The sequence below is a fragment of the Pteronotus mesoamericanus genome, unplaced genomic scaffold (assembly GCF_021234165.1).
Source record: "Pteronotus mesoamericanus isolate MK-2021 breed Mesoamerican mustached bat unplaced genomic scaffold, CSHL_Meso_final scaffold_174, whole genome shotgun sequence".
Lineage (NCBI taxonomy): Eukaryota > Metazoa > Chordata > Mammalia > Chiroptera > Mormoopidae > Pteronotus > Pteronotus mesoamericanus.
This window is the reverse complement of record NW_026555309.1, coordinates 32,452,405-32,475,260: the sequence shown is the minus strand read 5'-3', so window position 1 is coordinate 32,475,260 and position 22,856 is coordinate 32,452,405. Positions and strand designations below refer to the sequence as shown.

Genomic DNA, 22,856 nt, shown 5'->3' with positions numbered 1-22,856 from the left:
GGAGGGAGGGGGGGCGGGGAAAAGGAAGGGAAGGGGAAAGTCCAGGAACATATAGCAAGGACTCATGGACAAAACCAAAGGGGAAGAGCTGAGGGACGGAAGGAGGGAGGGGGAAAGGGAAAGTGGTGGGGGGTAGGCAGAGACAAATGTATTTGAAAAAATAAATTTAAATAAATAAATAAATAAAATGATTTTATTTATTTCTTTTTAGACAGAGGGGAAGGGAGGGAGAAAGAGAGGGAAAGAAACATCAATGCATGGTTGCCTCTCACACACCTCCTACTGGGGACCTGGCCCACAACCCAGGCAGGTGCCGTGGCTGGGAATCAAACCAATGACCCTTTGGTTAGCAGGCTGGTACTCAATCCACTGAGCCACACCAGCCAGGGCAGGCTTACCTTTTAAAGCCCAGAAGACTAATATTGAAAGTTTTGCATAAATTGACCCCTACCCTCACAGATTCTAGAGATTTTAGGCTCTCTACACCCCAGGATCCCCACCCTGCCCCTGCTAAATACAATTGCAGCAACATTTTCTTATTGCTTAGGTTTTCTCCTGCTTGCCTACAGCGTGGTGGCCCCAGCTTCCCTAGGACCCCCCAGCCTTCTCTTTTCTGTCAAGTCATATAAACACTCAGCTTTTCAGTTATTTCATTTGATCATCACAGAAACTTTGTAAGATGGACAGAGGTGTTTCTGTTCACATTTTGCTGGAGATGCAACTGAGAGGCAGAGATTAGCACCAACCTATTGTACCGAGCAGAACATGCACTTCCTTCCATGACAGGAGAGGAAGGAGCTCTGGAGCTGGGGTCAGATGAGCTCGATGCTTGGCATGCCTGGGTCAGGCCAGAGGCAGGGTTGTTTGGGATCAGATTTATCTTAACTGATTCAATTAAGGAAGAATTCTAGCACTGGAAACCTCAGTGAGATAGCCCATGTGTTTTTTTCTCCCTACGTCTATCAAGCCAGACTGATATCCTAAAGTAAGCATGGAGTTTGAACTCACTTAACAGTATGACTTTGGATGAGTTGCTTTACCACTCTAAGCCCGTTTCTCTGTAAACTGGAAGAAATAATTATGTTGTAGCTTTTTGGGAAGATTAAAGGTAATTTATAGGAAGTGTTGTATTTAAAACAGTACTTTCCATGTGCTGTGTTACAAAGTTGTATCTAACCGATTATGTATGTCTGGAATTATGTATGTATATCTGGAATTATGTATGTATGTCTGGAATTATGTATGGACGTCTGGAATTATGTATGTATGTCTGGAATTATGTATGGACGTCTGGAATTATGTATGTATATCTGGAATTATGTATGGATGTCTGGAATTATGTATGGAGGTATGGAATTATGTATGGAGGTCTGGAATTATGTATGGAGGTCTGAAATGGCATTCATGACCTTTTGTGCCACATTTCCAAGCCAGGTTTGGTCTGACTCTCTCAGGCATGTTCTCATAGTGATTTCAGAGGTGCAAGAAAGAATACACAAGCACAAAAGGCCTCTTAAGAAATCATCTCACACCTGGCTCATCATCACCTCTGTCTTCCTTTGTTTAAAGTAGGCCACAGGGCTCCCCTTCCGTCTCCTCCACCTCGACGCCCAAGCAATGGAGAAATAGATGCTACCTTGTGATTGACAGATCTTGGGTCATATTGCAGAGGGTCATTTTGCACTGAGGACATCTTTGGTATTGATCTAGCACATTGTTATTCCAAAAGAATTGTTGTAGAGATACGAAATGATGATGATCAGTAACCATTTGTATGGGTCATATTTGTTTCCAGTTTTGCTTTTGTCCTGCTTTCATTCACCCAGCATTCGCCCAGGGGTTTGCCCATAATGTGCTCAGAGCATGTGTGCGGCTTTGCACGTTGCACACACAGCATCTCCTGTAGAGTGTGCTCACCTGGGCAGATAAGTGGTGGATTTTTCTGCTGTACCACCACAGAGCAGACACAGGGGACAGCGTGATCTTCCCCTCCATATTTCTCTTGACAGGTGCAACAGTCTGGGCTGATGGGAAGAGCAGGCCTTGATACCCAGAGCCATCTGGCCAGAGACTTCACATTTCCCGTTCACTGCCTGTGCACATCTCTGTATTCCCCCTATGAGGTTTTATTGTTAGAAGCCCCAGTGCCCAGCAGCATGCATTTGGGGAGCAGCAGATCTTACCAGCATCACATGCAAGCGTTCATTTCACAGCTCGTGAGCAGTAGCATCTGCACATCTGGATGGTACTTCTTTGTAAATAGCTCCGTCAAGAGCCTGGGGAATCCGGGATGGATCTCTGACATGGGATCAGGAGACTTTGCCAATGGTGGTCCCTGGAGACAGGAAAGAACTGGCTCCAAGCCAGAGGGAAACCACTGGTGTGGCCTGTCACAGGAAGACACGAGGGGATATTTGTGTAGTGCAGTAAAGCCCAGCCTAGGTAAGGACGAGCATCCCTTTACCTCTCCTAATTTGGTATCTTTATCTTTCCATCATTCTTTTCTCCCCTGTTTCTATATTTGCTCACTTGTTTCTTGTTCTTCTACCTACTTTTTCCACTATTGGTACTTATTTCTTACCAGTTGTTTTTCTGTGGGTCTTAGCACACCACACCTAACACCGTCTCATGAAGCCTGCAAATCAACCTAAGTGTGCCGCACTATTGCTTCCCCGAATCAGGCTTGGGAGTCCAGCCAGAGAGCATATTAGTGCCATTCGAGATATGTGAACACTGAGTACACGGCAAGCACTTTTAAAGTGCTTTACTTTTTAAAAAGATTTTATTTATTTATTTTTAGACAGAGAGGAAGGGAGGAAGAGAAGGAGAGAAACATCAATGTGTGGTTGCCTCTCACACGCCCCCTGCTGGGGACCTGCCCACAACCCAGGCATGTGCCCTGACTGAGAATCCAACTGGCGACCCTTTGGTTCACAGGCCAGCGTTCAACCCACTGAACCACACCAGCCAGGGTTTGAAGTGCTTTAAACACACATTTGTAATCCTTCCACAAAGGACGAGATAGGCATTATATCCAGTGTACTGAGGACCATGTTTAGACAAGTCCAATGACTGACCCAAGGTGAATGCCACCGCTGGCCTTCTGGTCTGCTCTGCATGCTTCCAAATGCCAGGGCTTTTTCATTACATCACTCCCATGTCTGTGTAAAAAGAGGCTCAGAAATGTGAGCTATCTTGCTAAGAACTATAGTGCTAGAATGACTCTGCATTTTGGGCTCAGTATGAGGGAAATCTAATCAGAGGAAAGGCTGTTTTATTCCCAGCCTGGGGATGGCAAGAACATAGCTGGGACTTGAACCTGTTTTCTGATACTCAAGGATATAGGAGCTGTGATACATGACCAACCAGACAGTTCCCTCATTCGTTCTACTATTATTGAGTGCCGGCTATGTGCCAGACACTGTTCTGAAGGTTGGGATTCTGCACAAAATGAGATAGATCCCTGCCCTTGTGGAGGGTACAAGGGTGTGGGAAGAGGCAGACCATAAACAACAGACAAAATAAGTGAGCTGTGTCATGTGTTAGGTGATACTTGTCATGGAGATGGAGACAAAGAAGCGAGATAGTTAAGTTCTGGAAGCCCCAAAGGGAGGAGGGTTGCATTTGTTAAATAGGGAGATCAGGATAGTATTTAAGCATAGGCTTGAAGGAAGTGAGAGAATTAGCCATATAGGTATCTGGGAGAAGAACATGCCAGGAAAAATAAGAAGTGGGCATAGTTGGCATTTGTGAACAAGGACAAGGAATAGAGTGGGAGCAGAACATGTTAGGGAAAGAGCAGTAAAGCTGACATCAGATACTGGGAAGCCAGATTGCTTGAGGCTGTGTAAACTATTTTAAAGATTTAAAATAAGGGCATGGAAAAACAGAATGGCCTTAGGTGTATGAGGTACCTGGATGAACTAACCTAGGTACAGCATGAGAGTGTTTCTTCCTGATCAGGATTGTAGCAATGTTAGTGATGAAAAGAGATTGGAGTATGGGTATACCCTTCAAGACCCCCTCCCTCCTGGTTCTCCCATAGATGAGACATGGAACACACAAGAAAGAGAGGAGTCTGTGATGAATCCATGATCTGGGGCTTTGGCAACAGGTGGTATAGAATTTCTGGTGAGACGAAAGCAGTTTTGAGAAGGATAAGAGGTCAGGTTTGAGCATGTTGAATTTAAAATGTTTACTGGATTTGCAAATGTAACTGAAGTCATCAGCTATGATGCAGTAGTTTGAAGAGAAGACTGGGCTGGACATATAATTGGGGATCATTAGCATATACCTTGGCTTTTTGAAAAAAAAAAGGCATGAGATCTAATACGTGTGAAATGGAAGTCAGTGCAGTGAATGGTGAAACTTGTATTGCTCTAAAGACAGGATTCAAGATTCAGTGAGAAAAATGGTAGAAGTCTGATTTTGGCTTCAATATAAGAGACCATTTTAAACCACTAGAGCTCACTAGCAATAATAGATTGGCCTGTTTCACAGGATACATTTGATGATACTGCAAATTTTCAGGCAAAGTCTTGCATCTAGATCATTGTTTTCCCAAAATTTGTGCAGTTCTCCTCCCTGCCACCCCCCAACCAAGAAAGAGAAAAGAAAAAAATGGTAATTATATTTAGTCTTTATTCAAGTCATTTACACACACACCCCTTAATATATTCATCATAGTCCATCAAAAACTGCTAAAAATAGACTTTGCTGAGTTGTTGTGGATATCTCTTTCCCCCTTCCCCTCCAGTCCCTTTTCTTTTTTCAATCTTGAGTAAAATTACACAATGAAGGCCAATTAAATAGTAGATTGGGAACTAAAGAAAAAGCATTGCAAGATGGTTAAGAAAGGAAGAAGCAATGTTAGAGCTTGCAAATCTTGCTTATAAATGAGACGCTGCAAATATGTTTGCCACTTCCTGAACCTTGGCCATAAACCTCTTTTTGTCCTTCTAGTGGATGTAAATACTCTATGCTTTCTCTTCTTTTTCACAGTCAACTTAATGGACGTCATGTAAGCTTACCCACTTAAGAGATGTACAGCCATCGGGAGCTTAAAAGTGCAGTGTTCTCTTATAAGTCAAAACCCAATAAATTAAAGGGGAATTTATATTGCAAAACAGATAAAGGATAATTGGATTATACAATAAGATTTAACTTTCAAATTAAGTTTGTGTATGTTCTTTCAATAAAAAACATCATTTTTTTAAAAAGATTTTATTTATTTACTTTGGGGGAGAGGGGAAGGGAGGAAGACAGGGAGAAAACATAGATGTGCAAAAGAAACATTGATCGATTGCCTCTTGCACGCCCCCAACCTGGGACCTGGCCCACAACCCAGGCCTGAGCCCTCACTGGGAATGAAATCAGCAACCTTTCAGGACGATGCTCAACCCACTGAGCCACACCAGTGAGGGCAAAATTTCTTTAAAGCATGTAATTATTTTATTAGCAGGAAAACATCAGGCTTACCTTAAAGAACTTAAAAGTTAAGCATTTTTTCCAGTTAAATACAAATCAGAAATTACTATAATGCATAGGTGAAATTATTGTCGAAAATAGAAGCACTTGCAAAAAAATAAAAATAAAAAGGTAATTTGCAAACAAATTTTCCCTCAAGGCCATGTCTTTTGCATAGAGTGAGGTCCTCATGTAAACTAGAAAGTAAAGGCACTTTTAGCCTGTTTAGGGAAGGGCCAGGACCGACTCAGAAAGGAAATGCCTGCAGTTCTACTTGGTGTCACTGAGCACAGAGGTTAAAATAACAAACTGCCTGCGGCCTCTCTCAGGGCAGCAAAAGCCAGCAAAATTGCCTCCGGAGTCCTGAATGCTGCAGTAGGCTCAGCACGGTGAAAATGAACTGGGGCAAATGTTTTTTTAATGTTTGCCTCTGGGCAGGACTTTTTTTTTTTTTTTACCTGTTTACTGTTACTGATAAATATGAAATACAGCCTCTTTGTTTTCTGAGCTAGTATTATTTTGGTTTAGGCTCCTATTTGGGGGGAAAAAACACAGCATATCCGAGAAAATACTCGTCTGTTGGATGTAAAGAGAGGTGTGCGTGCTGGGTGGCTGAGGAAAGGAGAGTAGTGGAAATAACCGCACTCAGATTTGAGAAGTCTGCCCTGCCCAGTGGGACAGCGCGATAAATAGACCAGTGTGAGCTGAACAAATGCTTTCTGTTTTAAATTGCACATGGAAATAAAGGTTAAGATTTTTAAAGGAATCAGGTGATGACGGTCACTCCCCGAAACTTGGTTGCTGTTGGGATGGGGCATCGCATAGACCTGGAAGTCCTGAGGGGCCTGGGGTGCTGCAAAGAGAAATTCAGGCAGGACAAGTGCAAGACCGTGCCGAGAACCCAGGACACAGCAGCAGACTGGGGCAGCTGGAGTCACCGTGGCTCTGAGTGTGGAACAAACTGGTAACCATTGCATGATAAGCTAAGGCACAGAGTCAGCTGATTAATGGGGCCAGTGCTTGTATTGCCATCAATTAAGGACAGACGAACAGGCCTTATTCATGGTAGGAATCTTTACCCCTCCCCCATTTTATTGGCTATACTAGTTGACATGAAGGTATATTCATACAGCCTTAAAAAAAATAAATCTGTGTCCAAAGCTTTGTGTTTTTTGCTGTCCAAGCAAGTGATTATCAAATGACTGCTTAGCAAGAGAATATATTTGGAAGGAAAAATGAGTCAGCTATGTAACTGTTAGCCTCAGTTCACCTGGATTTATGATAACAGCAATATTTATAACAAAAGCGTCGATGGTGGGCTGGTGCGGCTGGGTCCTGAGGCGCCTTGTCACGTTTGAGTTAGTCTCCATCTGTGTCTCCGGGTGAATCGGCTTGTGCTGGGGCTGAGGGTCCTCTCTTTCTTAGGAAATGGGCAAGTTAAAGAATGACCCTCCAGGAAGTTTAGTATATTGATGTATAAGCAGTTTTATCCCCTTGCCTTTCCCCTCCTAATTTACAGCTTTCTGTGACTGGTTTATAGGAGTTTTCAAGAGATGTGATTAGCTTTACTTTCAGGGAACTTGCAAAGGGTTTCAGGGTAATGATGTGTCAGCTATGAACTCATTCAGCTAATCTGAAGGAAATGTTTAGAGCAGGAAAGAGCCAGATTCAGAGGTGCTGACTTGTGGAACGTGGTACGAAGTTCATTTCTAGCTAAAAGAGCCAAAATTCTAGTTTCACAATCATCAAAGGAAAGGAGGTGATGACTGGCAAAAAAGAGAAAGACTAAACAACAAAACATTTACTCATTTGTACCATCCATGCCAGAGGCCCTTGTCTCTCATCCAAATTAGGAAAGCAGAGGGGAGATGTCTGACTGGGATGTAGGATGGAAGGAAGAGGCCAAGTCTGATTAGGAGCCATGTGGACGCAACGCAAGTGGGTGGAGGGCCACAAGGGCTGGACCTGAAGTTCACTGCAAAATAAAGAATAAGTAGGTCTGTGAGCCCAGACTCAGTGAGGATGGTTTCATTTCATTAATTCATTCACTTATTCATTGTGGCTGCACAGAGCAACTATTAAGTGCAAGGCACTCTGGAGAGCAGTTATAACAGTTCTATCCTCGCTGAGCAAATAACTTAGCGTTCCAGTTACGGGGGTTGCAAAACAAATTACCCCAAAACTTAGTGGTGGAAGACAACCATTTATGATGCTCACAGACTATGTGGGTCAGGAATTCACTCAGGGCTCAGCAGGAACAGCTGGTCTCTGAATCATGGTGTCTGGGGGCCTCGGCAGGAAGACTCAGAGCTGGCGACTGGAATCGTCTGAAGCTTGTTTGCACATCTGTATAAGGCCTGGGGTTGGTGGTTGCTGGGAGCTGAGATTTTAGCTTGGCAATTGGCCAGAACTCCTCCACACGGTCTCTTCAGGTGGTCTGGGCTTCCTCACAATATGGTGGCTGGATACCAAAACAGAGGGCCACAGAGGGTGAGCCAGGCAGGCCCGGTATCTTTTATGTCGCCTAGCCTCAGGGTCACGCAGATGCTAGCGCCACCTGTGCTGCAGTCCCTCGGTCAGGGCCATCACGGACCCTGGAGGAGTTCAGAGGGACAGAACAGCAACCCCAGGTGTCAGTGGAGGAGTGCCAGTCGCAAGCAGCGAAAAGCAGACAGGTATATATGTACATAGGTGTACGTATATATGCACCTGCATAACATCTATCATATTTAATAAGGCTGGGAGAAAAAAGTTACCGCTGCATTAAGTAACAAGGGATAAGTGTTGTTTGTGATCGTTTTGTGAATGAGAGCACCAAGAGTCATACCACAGATAATATCCTAATTAAAGAATAATACCCAAGCACTCTGTTTTCTAAACTTGAATCTCCTACATGTCACTACCATTATTTTTACTGTTACCTTATTGTCTGCATTATTGTTTCCTTGATTTTGTTTTCCTTAAAATGGACCTACTGGGCTTTTTACTCAAGTTTGTTTTAAAAGCAAACTAGATAGTACTTCTGAAAATAAGATTTCTTTTTTGCCATAATTTATATGCCATAAAATAAAAGCAACCTTAAATATAATAAAATCAAAACAAGTTATTAGACACTAAATATACTGCTGTGTGCTGAAGGGACCACTCTCTTTGTCAAAAAACGTGCTAGCAGGTGTTAGATGATAAATCACACTCATACAAAACTGAGGGTCTTCCCTTGACTTAATGGGAAAGACTGAAAGAGAGTGAAAGCAAACGTGCCCTAGGGAGAAGGTCAGTGATATTTACAGCCACATCTGGGTACCTCCCAACATCTTTTAAAGAACTATCAATGTTATAATCCTACTTTGGTGGCAAACACTGATACCCAAATGGTAAAAATTATAGTTAAGCTTGTATCTAGGTTCAACCAAGTTCCTGGGATCCATGAGGAAGACCAGCATTTAGCACAGCTGATTGGTTTCTTTGTTTTTTTTTAAATTTATTTATTTTTTACTGTTCAGATACGTTTGTCTCCATTTTCCCGCCACCGCTTTCCCGCCACCACTTCCCCCTGCCCCACCCAGCCCTACCTCCCACCCTCAATCCTTCCCCACTTTGGCTTTGTCCATGGATCCTTTATACCTGTTCCTTGTTTTGACCCTCCCCCTTGATTGTTTTTAATTAACAAATGCATTTGTAAACTGCCATCTGGCGAAGGCTGGGTCCTCGTACCTCCGTTAGGTTTGGTTTTATAAACACCTCCTTGAAAGGTCCAGGGAACAATAATGGGCCGTGGCTAGTTGGCTCCCCCAGACGGCCTGGCCACCCCATTATCTTATTACCATTCCCCATGCACCGGCGGAATTGACTTCCGGCTTCCCCACTGTGGCATAACTAACACTCCTGCGCTTTGTAGAGCCGCCCTCAGTCCAGGGCTCCCAGGCCGACTTGCACTTCTTAGTATGCAGTATCTGAATCCTGTAGCATTCATTTTAAAAATAATCGTTAGCATCTGCCAGGACCACTGTTGTTGTACGAGGCCCTGAAGATATCAGAGGACAAACGACAGATACTTTCTTGGAATACAGAGAAGAGCCAATTGGAAGTAGCTATTTTCCCCCTAAAATTGAATTAATTGCTTAGCAACCCTATTGTCTTGTTGTTAGAGCATTCATCAGAAAACACTACTCCCTGGAGATTTTTCCCAAGAGAGATGGTAACTTGAGGATAGATGTCATTTTCTTGGGTTTCTCCACCTGGAGCTTTTCTTTCTTGTTTTCGGGGGGTATGGAGGAGGTCTGCTGAGGTTGGAAGGGAAAGAACCCGCTATTTATCTCTGGGGAACCCAGCCTGTATCCTCAGCGCACTCCAGGACTTCTAATAATAGTACCTTTCTAGGCGCGGGGCTGGTAGTAATCGACTTTCTTTACCTTCTTTATTTGTAGTCAGCCACGGTGAAGCTGTCAAAACCAGTGGCTCTGTGGACGCAGCAGGATGTCTGCAAGTGGCTGAAGAAACACTGTCCGAATCAGTATCAGATCCACAGCGAGGCATTCAAACAGCACGACATAACTGGTAAAGTATGCAGTAGCCAAGATATTTCGTTCGCTCTCCCCATCGCAATGGCCTTTCCCACACCCTTGCAATGAGACAGCATCTTCCTGCCGGAATTCTCTGGCGTGGGTTTACTTTAAAAGGGATGATCAATTCCAGGTCTGTGTGAGCCATGCTACTTACCAAGCATAAGACGTTATTGCAGAGAGCCATGGTGGAAATCAGGGCAAGGGGTGGGAAGGGTCTAGAGAAAATGAAAGCAATCCTAGAGAAAAGAAAGGAGGGAAGTCTTTCAAATCGACTTGGTTACAGGATCAATAGGTAGATATTCTAAGTAGAAAAGGTTTCTAAATGGGAAAATCCTGAAGTGAATACAATACGAACGCACTGCCCATGAGTGAGTTACTGTCACAATACTTCAAAGCACAAATTAAGACTCTGCTTAGACCCAGGGGCTTTGAGAACAATATGTGGTGGTCACGAAGCGCTTGGACACACAGAATAAGATGGTCTAATGAGCTGTAAGGGTCCTAAGGGTCAAGTCTGTCAATTGACGAATGGGGTGGGTGAATTGAAGAAGACAGGCCGTCTTTGGGAGGCCATCAGAGCAGGTGGTCTCTTCCAGGCCCCACCTGCCCTGCCAGCCTGCCTCCCTTCCTCCTCCTCCTCCTCCTCCTCCTCCAACACTGTGATCACAGCAAGGACTGAAGAACACGCCCTGTGCACCACAACTGCACTTCAGGAGGAAAACCAGTGTCAGAAAGTCCTGAGTCTAGTGCAGAATCTCCCCATTACTGAGAGAGAACTTACATCCTGGTGGGAGAGCGACTTGCTCTTGAGCTGCTCGGCACTCTAGGTGCTACGCCTCTTTCTAAACTTGTACTTTCTCCTGAAATCCTAACCTCGCGTGCTCGCTATTCTGTTTACTCCTATTACTTTGGGAAGGGGCGTGCTAAGCAGAAAGTTTTTGGTTTTTTTTTTTTTTTTTTGCAATTCAGTTTTTGCCCTATAACGCTGAGAACCGGGGCAGATCTGCCTCCTAGAGCAGGGCTCCGCGGGTGGTTTCAAAACGCGTTCCGTGGAGGCTGCCAAAGGGACAGAGTGTGCTTTGGGGTAGAGGCGGCTGTGTCCACAAAAGCAGCTCCCTTGGTCTGTTCTGTGTATTCAAAATGTATAGAAAACCTGATTTGGAATAACCCCGAGGTTTAAAAAAAACCACTAAGCTGGGCTATCACAGAGTCCTGCAGACCAAGCTGATAATGTTCAAATACATAACTAACACACCGAAGTGTGGCTCCAGCTGAGTTAAAAGAGCGTGAAATATTCCGATCTTAAGTATAAAAAAAGTCCTTAAATCACTTCCTATCTCCCCTCGACCAGAGGTAATGGCCCACTTGGATGAAATTCCTGAAACCCTGAGGGCAGAGTTGGAACTTTGCTTAAATTCCAGGTGTTAGATTTTATTTCTTAGTCCCTCCCTCAGGAACATAAGAACATCCTGTATAAGGTCAGCTATTCCACCCCTAAACGCGATCACTCAGTTAGGAACCATTTGGCCGATTATGGTAGCCTTCATCAAGTAATGTCTGCTTAATATTTCTTAACGCCGTGATAGTGAGGGCAAAGCCTTTCTCATGATCTTATTTGAAAATGGTGTTACCTTTCATTAGGGGTGAGAATTATGAGATACCCTTGAGGGAAGGGTGAGCATTAATAATGGTTTGAAGAGCGTGAGCCTTTTGCTCCATGGAAATGAAGATCTCATGCGTCAGTGCTTGAGGGAAGGGCCATGGGAGAGAGATGTCCTCTTGCTTTCAGTGGCACACTCGGTGTCCACGGACCGCTGCTGGCATCGGCAAGCTGCAGCCTCTGGGTCCTTGGGCAAGATCCTGGCTCAGATTCCCAGCAAGTGTTTCACCTCACTTCCTCATCCCCAAAATAGAGATAATAATAATACCTGTCTCACAGGGCTGTTGTGAAAATTAAATGCAACAAGCAAACGACTACGTCAGCCATGTACTGACACCTCTTGCACGCCAGCATTGTGTTATTATTTATGCCAAGACTCGGGGGGGGGGAGGGGTGCCTAAAAACATAGTATTACTTCATTCTAAGGGCAGCCTATTTTCTGGCAAAAAACTAAAGCAGGGAATCATTTGGGGACTTAGGGATCAGAGAGAATGATTTCAGATGGACATTGGGTCCACTCCTTTTTGACACCCACCTATTGGAGGTTACTCTCTTGACCTGTCTTCTGGCCCAAGATAGAATGTAAAATACCCAAATGATCACAAGGATCAAGTGGCCAGAAAATAGCTCTCAGAACTTGGGCCAGCCTGCAGCTATCCACGAAGCTGGAAGCTGTGGGGCTCCTGCTACCCGAGGAGGCTATAATCAACAAAAGCAAAGAAGCTCCTAAAATACCAAGCCGTGGTGAGAGAGCACACATAAAGAGCCCATGCAGATAGTAGAGTGACTTAGGGAACGGTCAGCGTGCTGGGTACCAGTGCCAGGTCAAAGTAGCCCAGAGGGGCATCCGCACTGTGTGATTTTTGTGAAGGTTACTTGATGCACTGCGTCCTTCCTCAGCCGTACCAAGGGGATGATAACAGTCTCCGCCAGGTAGTGCTGCCGGGGCGGAAGTTCACGGTCACAGGCAGCAGGCAACGAATGTTAGCTGCTGCTGGTTTCTGAGGTGCCGGCATGATTTCTATGAAAATAAACCACACATAAATAGGGTTAAATTCATCTATCTTTATTTTCGTGAAAATTGGAAAAGAAGCACCTATGAAGGGGAGTGAGGGAGGAACCGGGAGGCTGGTGAATACGTCGCGCTTGTCTACAAGGCTGCAATAAAGATGTTCATGTGTCTCCTGTTTATGCTTAGATTCTCCTGAGCACTGCTGTTCATTTATTTTCCTTAAAGCCAGTATCTCCAATATAATGCTCGTCGACAAGGCATGTATATCAATGTAACGTATAAACAAATCCCTTAATTTAGAGACAAATGGTACAGTGAGTGTAAATAAAAAGGGTACATATTAAATGCAAAGGGAAAAGGTCAGGCTTTCTGATCTCAGACCTGGGTCAAACCCTCCCACCTTGTCCTCCACCCCTAACCATGAACGCATAATAGCTGGACAACATCCTATGTTTCTCATCAGTGAAATGCCAATAATATTTATCTTAACGTGTTTCTGGGAAAATTAAATGGGATGATGCATGTGAAGGGCCTAGCTCAAGGCATAATAGACATTTATCCATTTAGCAAGTAATTATGAAGCACCTACCCGGCGCCAGGTTTTGGAAATACAGGGATAAATAAGATGGTCCGTGCTCTGTGTAGGTAAAACTTGGTGCTTCCATGGAAAACTAGGCGTCTTCCACAGCACACTGTTCTGGGTTTTCTAGCTCTGTTTCTACAGCACTGGTTTGCAACTCAGTAAGTTTATAGATAACTGATAGCGATACAAAGTAATTCTTGTTGTAGACATGTAAATTCTAGCTCACAGTTTCGGTTGACTTGCATAGCTACCCTGAAAAAGGTGAGTTTTGCCTTCCATTGGCACATTCATTTCACTCTTCCTGATGTACAAATGTGTCTGTTCTTTGGATCCTCCTTTGAGCTGGTTGTAACATCTTATTATTTTCCTTGTTAATGAATTGAATAAAATCTTAAAACATGTGCTTAGTTTTACATTGATGATATTCATGATTTGAAATTTTAAAAAAAAGTAAACTTTCACCCTGATAGTTTAATTTTTTAATTTATGTTTTAGCCAGAATTTCACTGTATTAACATTTTCTGATGCCTCTGTTGAAAGGACGTTAAACCCCAAACAAATTCCCCCTCCCCAAACCCGGTTTCTCTGAAGTGGAAGAAAACAAGATGTTTTAACCCACCAGCATATGAAACCTTTTGCAAATTTCCTGTTAAAAGTTCTGAGAATTTCATTGTGTCCAGAAGGTACCTGCTATTTTGTGGCAGATGTGTTTAATCAAAAGAGAAGCTGCCAGTGTTAACTCCCTGCAGAAGAGCTCTTAAAAAAAGCATAAGATTGTTAGAACACCTGAGAGACATTAGGATAGATAGATTTAAATCATCCGATTAGGCTTAAAGGAAAGAAATTTGTCTATTTTCCTGTGCTTGCAAGATTTGTCTCCCCAGCTTTTGGAGGCCAGGCTTAGAATGCTGATGAGGAAGCTCCACTGGGGTAAACTCACAGGCCCCTTTCCGGATTCTCTTTTATGCACAGTTAGGAATCTTTTCAGGTTTGCGGCATCGCCGCCCCTGCCTGTGCCCGGTACCCTCCTGTGTTGGCTGCTGAAGTCAGCTCCCCTCCTCCAGCGTCCGGGCCTCATCCGTGAAGGGCTCTTTCCCTTGCCAACTCGAAAGACTCATGTTCACCGGGGAAGCTCTCAGACCTCCCCAGCATACAAAACATGTTTCAAAAGCTAGTTTGCATGTGTAAAAGGTTTTCATGTTGGCTGCTTGGTGGAATAACAGCAAGCATCCTTTAGATGTGCAGGTGTATACACAAGAATAAATAGTTATCATGTGCAAACGGTCAGTGCCGATGTGTCCTGTTTCTCAATGGTCTCCTGCAAAAGAGATGACTACTTCTGTCCCTTTTGTGCCTCAGGCACTGCCCACGTGTACCTCTTTCCCCTTTTCAAAATACTCGGCTGAAATGGAGCACCTGGAATTTGGCCATGCTGCCTATGCTGTGGAATAAAGGGGAAGCCTCTTTTTCTTTTTTCAGACTTTCAGATTGCAGCTGTGTGTATTTGCTCACATTGTTCCCTTCAGTGGGGACCTCTCCGGGCTGTTCCGCCCCTTTATCTTTCTGTTGTCTTTTATTACGGTTACAGTTCCCCATGGAGACCAGTGGGGTGTATCGCGAACAGGTGTCAAAAGCAGCGGAATAATTACTTTATGTGACATACCTATGAGAATACTACTTATAGAATCCAGGTTAGCCAAATAAAATGTGGGTATATTTAACTGCCACTGTGCCTCCTCTGTGCATTTTCTTGTCTTTACTGGTTTTCCCTCTGGATATTATGTTCTACTTTTCTACATCATTGTATGTTGGTATATTTCTCTTCTGTATGAACCGCTCTACATTTGTTATTGCACCTCAAGTGGCATTTTATATCTGCCTAGGAAACTTTCTGTCATCCGCAGGGCCCATGGTTTCCATGATCTAATTGTCCAGGAACAGAATTTATTCTTTGTTTTTAAGTGCTTTTGATGGACTATGTACAGCTGTCACTTTTACAGTCCTCAGCCTTCTTTAACCAAAGGCGCCACATTTGGTTTTCTGGATGATTCAGGAGAGTAAACTCCTGGGTGTTGGAAAGGACTTTCATTAGGATGTCATCCAAGGTTTTATGGAGTCAGTAAAAAATACCCCTTTCAATGAGAAGTATGAATAGAGAACAAAATATCAGCTTCATCCCTGATAAAGCTTTCTGTGAGAGCGTCACTTAGGTCTTCAGACAAATCAATTTGCTAAGAATATTTTCCCCTCATTTAGGTGTTCCAGCCCCTGACATCGCGGGGCCCTGGCCCTCTCACCCGGGGGCAGAAAACCAAAAACGTCAGACACGCAGGTCACAGGAGGGGCAGAGCAAGAGGCGGGGCTGAGCACACCCAGGTCCTGCTTCCAGAGGCACCGTCACAGGCTGGGGCAGGGCCTGGGAGCCTTGGCCAAGGAAGTCCTCCCAGAAGGGACGGGGAAGAAGGGGAATGAATGTCTTCCTACCAATTCAACCAAATGTCTCCCCATGTATCCTCTCCGACATTTCTACCTGATGGGCCGCCAGCCTTCGCTGAAACATCTCCAGGATGAGCATTTCATAACTTTGTAAAGCATTCTCCTGCCTCCTTCCCCCTCTAAGCCACAGGCCTGTGGATCTGCCTGGCAGGGCTCTCCAGCACCGCGCTGGTCTCTACCGTCCTCAGACCCACCCAGTTTCCTGGGTGATCCCAATGTGCCTTTAGCCTTTAGTTCAGATACCACCTCCTACAGAAAGCGTTTCTTTTTGCTCCTTGTCTGCCCATGTAACCCATCCTGCAGCTCCCAGGGTAGGCCCTATGGCAGGACTTGCCACATTAGGTTTATAGTTAACATATTTAATTAATACAAAGTTCTGCTGAGGTTTAACTGAAACCCACCCCTAGGTCCTGTTTAGGTACCCAGGTTAGACACCTTTGCTGAAGCAAGCCGTCAACGGCTGCAGCACCCGCTCCCCACGCAGACTTGCTGCCAGACCTCAGTGGGGGCATGGTGCCCTTCCTCCACCGCCCTGTTCTTCAGCCCAGCGGACTGTTGAGTGGCCGTCCCAAAATGCCTCCTTCCAAGCTCCCCTTCATCTCCAGTGGATGTCTGTCTTCTGTCGCACTGAGAAGTTATGAACTGTCTGATGAGATTTCCCTAAACTTTGACCCTCTATTCCATCTGTCTTCTCCTTCCTCTTGCATCAGAAGTCATGGCCTTGCTTGCTTCTACAGACAGACCTTAGGGATTTAGGGTGGGGGTACCCACCACAGAATTGATGCCACAAGGCAAATGGTTGCCCTGGAATCTGGAGAGTGGGGCACATGCAGGAGATTCAGCCCTGAAAGACTTGCTTAGGTAGAGCGGAAACCAGCCCAGTAATAGTGGACAAAGGATTCGGACACTGTACAGAGAAGACTTTAAAATGGCCAATAAACCCATGAAACTATGCTCAGCAATATTAAATCATCAGGAAAATGAAAATAAAACCACAATGAGGTGTCACTTTACCCCAAGCAGAATGGCTAAAATCCAAATGCCTGGCAATACCAAGTGTTGCTAAAAAGGTGTAGCAGCTGGATCTCATGCACATTGCTGTCGGATGATATGCTGCCACCTGATTGAAAAACTGTATATTTCTTGTACAGTTAATCACGTGCTTATTAAATGTTTCTGCATTTCTACTCCGAGGTATTTACCCAAGAGAATTAGAAACATATGTTTATACAAATTCCAGTTCACTCGTGTCCAAATCTACTCAGAGTAGATAAAGTTCTAAACAACCGCTAGGTCCATCAAGAGTAGACTTAGTAAGGGGGTTGGGGGTGGGGGACCGGGGAAAGAGGGGAAAGGTCAAGTCAAGGAACATGTATAAAGGACCCAAGGACAAAGATAAGGAGGGGGGATTGAATGTGGGAGGCAGGGGGTGGGTAGAGCAGGGGAGAGTAATGGGGGGCGGGGAAATGGGGACAACTGTAACTGAACAATAAAAAATAAAATTCAGTTTACCTACTAAATAGAAAACAAAAAAAAAGAGTAGAGCTGGGTAAACAAATTGTGCTGTACCAAAAATACTGCTCAACGGCAGAAGGGAGCCAAACTACTGATGCACTGCAACGACGTGACCGAATCTCACATGGTGCTGAATGAAAAAAGTTAGAAACAAGAGTACGCACTGTGTGATCCCAATCATATGAAACTGTAAGACAAAGTTCCCCTTTAGTGACAGTGGGGCGGGCGGGAGACTGGCGGGACGGGGCGGGGCGCGGGGCGAGGCCGGGGGGGGGGGCATGGGGGGAGGGGCGGAGGCGCTCGCTTCTGTCCTGAAGGAAATACTTCAGACCTTTGTCAAAGGGCATCTATTTTGCAAATGTGTGAAATTTATTGTATGTAAATTATAACTCGATAAAGTCATTTTTAATAACTTATGTGCTTTCCAAATTTTCTAAAATGGCATGCTGTTTTTTAAAAGGAAAACATGAAAATGTCATTCTACATTTTTCCATACTGGCTAATGGATCACTTATATTAAAGATGACAGATTAGATGGATGGATGGATGGATGGATAGATGTGATCTTATATTCATCTATTATCTATAGATATTTATATAGATATAAGGCATTTGAATTTGAAAACCCACTTTATGCATTTTTCACTGAAAGAGTAATCTGAAGGTTCTAGAACATTTTTCCAAGGAAAGGTATCGCTTTGCCTGTGGTTGGAAGGTTATCACCGACTAAGGAACAACGTATGCACTTGTCTTACTGAGATCCCGCTTGTCGGAGCCGGCACCAGGGCGTCCAAGGCTTGGATTTCACAGATGAGTTTAATTTCATAGAATATTTTGGAGCCGTGTATAGTTACCACCTTTGTCTTTTATGCAGTCATAATGTTTTAATTAAAAACTACCCTCACCATCATTTTATTAAGTAAAGGAATATTAACACCAAAAAGAAATCTCATGATTTAAAAATGGAATAAATTTTATTTGAAGAAATTGCATTATTTTTATTTCTTCCATTTTCATCACAGAACAGCACCCCTCTTTAGGCTAGCATAAGGAAACTCTTGCTCCAAGGGGACATTTACTGATATTCTAAATATAGCATTTATTTCCTATTAGTGATCCTATTTGACAGAATATGAAAGGAAGTCATCCCCAAATGAACTGGAATGTTTTTTTTTACCTACAAAATTGACTCCAACACACCCCCAGGCTGTCCCCTTCTACCACCTGCCGGCTGCCCACTGCAGGACAGTTATTATCAAGGCCGGCAGGGGGCTCCTGGGGCCACTAGGTTCCGTTTTCTCTTGGGTGATCCTTTCCTCTGCTCACCACTTTTATGGATTTTGTAGTTTGGGAAACCAAGACCCCAGGGAAAGTTTTGCCCAGGTCCCACGGCCAAAAACACGGACAGCTGGGGCCAGGACTTCGCTTTTGAACAGACGGTGCTGTGCCCGAGGTGCTCCGTAGACAGTCCTCAGCTTCGCTGTAGCCGCTTTTCACACCTGTGCTTCCGATCACTGCGGGAGACCAGTCGTTCTTGCCTGCATATCCACCTTGTTCACTCTTTATTAATTTTTCAAGGTCTAACTCAAATTATTCTTCTCTTCCCTATCCTCCCTGGGCCTTTCCAAGCAGAACTGATTTTCCCATTCTATTTTTTTTTTTTTTTGTATATTATTTGCAGTGAATGAGTGACAGTTATAATATTAATATTATAACACTTATCACATTATATTAGCATTATTTGGTTACATGTTTATCTTCCTTCTACCAGCCCAGAAACTCCTCTAAGGTAGAAATAGCATCTGATTTATCTTACTGTCTCTTAGCTGTGTTTACCCAGTGCCTGGCATAAAATAGGCATTTAATAAGTGTTGATTGGATTAAATGCAGTTTGTTCTTCTTTTGATAGGCTTAGCACTGAACTTAAAGCCTTTCTTCATTTCCGCTGATAAGAGTCCTTTGATTAGTCCTTCAGTGTCCTGATTTGCCTCCTTTTCATCAGCTTATCCTATACTTTCCTGTCTGCAGCTTCTTATGATTATATTCCATTGATGTTCACCTCTGTCTGCCTGTCTCATTCTTGGAGGAGCCCCTTCTACTTTTTTAAAGAACTCCTCGTTGGGAACTGTACTAAGCCCCAGAGTGCCATCTCTAAGTGACCTTGAATGACGCACTCTTGAAATTTAGTGGGCCCCGGGGGCCCGTGATCCCGTCAGGAAGGTCTTCCCCTGGGGGTTTTGGCAGGTTGTGTCTGGCTCTGCCCAGTGCCGAGAGCGAGGGTCACAGTGTCAAGGCAGCTTGCTGGGCCCACTGGACTTTGAGGGACAGGCGTTACTTTGTTGGGCGGAAAGCATATTGTTCCTCTGCAAAGCTTCTGTTGGTGGCAGCAGAGCAGGAGCACAGAATCTGTCACACCACAGGTATGTTCCGTGCCAGCTTACATGTGTTTCACAAGCACCAGCACGTACTATGGACCTCCAAGTGCCTGGAGTATCCGCAGCCCTTTGTGGCAAATGGTTAACCCAAAACTACCGCAACGATACTGATACTGTGTCAGAGATTATAATTTACGTGCACAGAAGAAATGAGAGCAGTGAGAGGCCAACATATAAGATTGCTCACGTGGAACCGTTTTGACCAACAGAAATGGCAATTGCATCAGGTTTCACACAAAGTGAAATGCTGTGCCCTGTATGAAGGAGGTAGATAGTAAGGACGGTGATGTTTCTGAGAGTTTTCTAATGTTTCCTGATGAGGCCCCATGATGAGTACTTATTCGCAGAGCTAAGATGCGCTTTCCTCGTCTTTGTATGTGAAGAAACCAAGACACAGAGGGGAGGGCTTCCTCCCACTCACAGCCAGTGAGGTGCAATGGACAGGTAACCCCACGTCAGGGGGAGAATTCCTCTAACCCAGGTGTTGGCAAACCTTGTTTGTAAAGGGCCCCATGGCCTTTGTCACAATGACTGAACTCCGCCTGTGTAGCATGTACATGAACGAGGTGGCTGTGTTCCAATAAAACTTTATTTACAAACACAGACGGTCCTCCCTCTGCCCACATGTTTTCTCAGCAATGGTTATGAAAGAAATTTAGAAGTCGTAGCTTTTAAAAACATGTATTATTTTTTGTTCTTTTTGTATATCAGAACATGTAGAAAATATACATACACAAAAAAGAAAAACATGTAAAATTCCCCTCTCATTCCAACATCCAGAAATAATCACTGGCACAAACATTTTGATGTGCATGCTTTCAGACTGTCGTCTGCGCACGTGTATTTATTTATAAGAATGGCATCATACCTTCGAGAGTGGAATAGCCTCTTTCCACTTAAAAATACATGGCAAATGCATTTCTATGGCAGTTGTTAGATGCAAAATATTTTCTTTGGCTGTTAGTCGTTATTCTCTGGGTGTTGTATATATTTCTACTTTCCAGATAAATTGTATATCTGGTACCACATGCTTCTCCATCCAACACTCCACCCTTCCTTCCCTGGCTGTGGACGTCCTATATTCTTAGTTGTGTTCTGAATTCTTCTACCTCACACTCTAACACACACACACACACACACACACACACACACAGCAAAACAGCGCCCCCCAAGCCCCGTAATCTCCATGTCAACAGCCCTCAGTTGTGAGACTTAATTTTCTGTCGCTGGCATCTGTACCTCTGATACTAACCAGATTCCTTCCTCTTTGCCCCGGGTGTGGGCACCAGAAAAGTAATGTATCTTCAAACCCTCTTCACTCTCCTCTGTGGATGCAACCCTAGCGGGGCAGTGTTACTTCTTTAAAAGTGTCCTTCCTGTTGGCTTTTCCTTCCCCAAGACTCCTCCAAAAGGGAGGCTTGTGTAGCTTTGCTTAAATTCATTCAATTTTTAGTGGTTTTCCCCAGTGGTTGGTACACCTCATGTAACACAGGACAGGGGACCATGAGGATTCCTTCCAGGGAGAGAACAAACTGTGAGCAGTTTCACAAGCTCGCCTCCTGGGCCAGTGTCCTTCCTTATAAATCATTCAGAGGATGGTGGGGCGTATCTAGAGGCGGGAAGCTGGGACTGCTGGAAGGGTCTTAACCCCAAACCTGCCATTTGGTAGTAAATTCAGAGTGATGATCTGGATGCACACATAGGAAAAGGGGAAACAAAATGGACTTACCTATTTTTATAAAATATGCTCACACTACATTCAAGTCAAAGACTAGCCTCGCTTCCAACAATACAGATGGTTACAGGGTAGAGGATGCAGTTATAGCTGGATATGGACCACAAAAATGCCACTGTAGAATAGAAAAGGGAGATAGACCTCTTCATTTCTCTAAACAATTTCCTGAAAGTGTTCAGTTAACTATTCTGAGGATGTCTCCAGAATCTTAGAGATTTTATTACTCATAAGAAATGTCCCACTGATATTTGTATCACATTTGAAACTTATACAGCGATATTTCACACACATAATCTGAGCTCAGAACCCCGTGGATATTGTAATAGTAGATGGGGGATTCAAAGCTCAGGAAAGTTAAGAAAATTGACCCAGCCAGCACAGCTAGTATGTGGCAGTACTCAGCTCCTCTGGCTCCTGAGTCTCCATTTTTGCTCCAAGGCAAGTTCCCCTTTTCTTACTCTCGTGTGTTTGACCCTTGTTAATTAAATGCTCAGCCCAGTCATATTTGGCTGTTATAGAACATTCAATGCTGCTCTATGCTATAGAGCCTGCAAACTATAGGGGGAATTTTTTTAAACTAAGAAGAACATTGTCTTAGCAGATTCAGAACGTGACAATGATATATATCGCAAGCATGGTTGTTCAAGATCATTTAACACTGAAGCTGTTATTCATCAAAAGATATTGGTACCTTTAACTAGAAATAGAAAGGAAAGAAAAATTATACTGAAAACCTTTTTTTGAGATAATTAACAAAATGTCAGGGACAGGTGGAGTAGAAACTATGGAAAAACAGATGTTCTACTATTTCTCTTTGATCATGGTTTGGGTGCTACAGTGGCATAAACCTGTTTCCTGGTTGGAAAAAGTATCCTTTATCATTTTGTCTGCTTTTTATTTAAGAAACTGGCTGGCTTTCTCCTGGAAGGATTTTCCATTTGTATCCCTCCCTCTTTATCACCTCTGGCTGTACACATTTAAGTTGAATCTCCTTAGTGCATTTAAAAAGAAAGGATAAGAAATAAATAGAATCTACAAACAGGTCTACTCTGTTACTTGGGAGCAACATCAATAGACATGATTGTTTCCTGCTCCACTGAGGGTAAAGCCAGGTCAGGTGCAGAAGGTGATCTATAGTAGGGTGCCCAGCCTTGAAACATAAAAGACTGAGTGTTGCAAAGATACCCTGATCCATTGGGGACCCACTGCCTCCTAATTCACAAAAGTTGGCCAAGCCCCTAAAAATGACACACAGTCAGCACTGAGGAAATAGGGATTGAGTTCATGTTAGTGGACTGAAGGGATAGAAGAAAAGAAAAAATCAACTGCCAAGAAGGCCAGCTGTGCTAGCCAAGGAAACTTGGGCAGGTCATACATCTGAAGTGGGGC

At 43.9% G+C, this 22,856-nt stretch overlaps 1 protein-coding gene across 5 annotated transcripts in view; it reads left to right on the top strand.

The window, feature by feature from the left end:
* Positions 1 to 22,856, top strand: part of SAMD12 (sterile alpha motif domain containing 12) — a 326,901-nt gene that overhangs the window by 130,635 nt on the left and 173,410 nt on the right. For all 5 annotated transcript variants that reach the window (XR_008530576.1, XM_054590427.1, XM_054590426.1 and 2 more), the window contains exon 3: positions 9,894 to 10,023. Coding sequence is in view for 4 of the 5 variants with exons in the window: in XM_054590427.1 (XP_054446402.1) it covers positions 9,894 to 10,023 (130 nt within the window). In the remaining variant the exon portion in view is untranslated. The remainder of the gene's footprint in view (positions 1 to 9,893; positions 10,024 to 22,856) is intronic.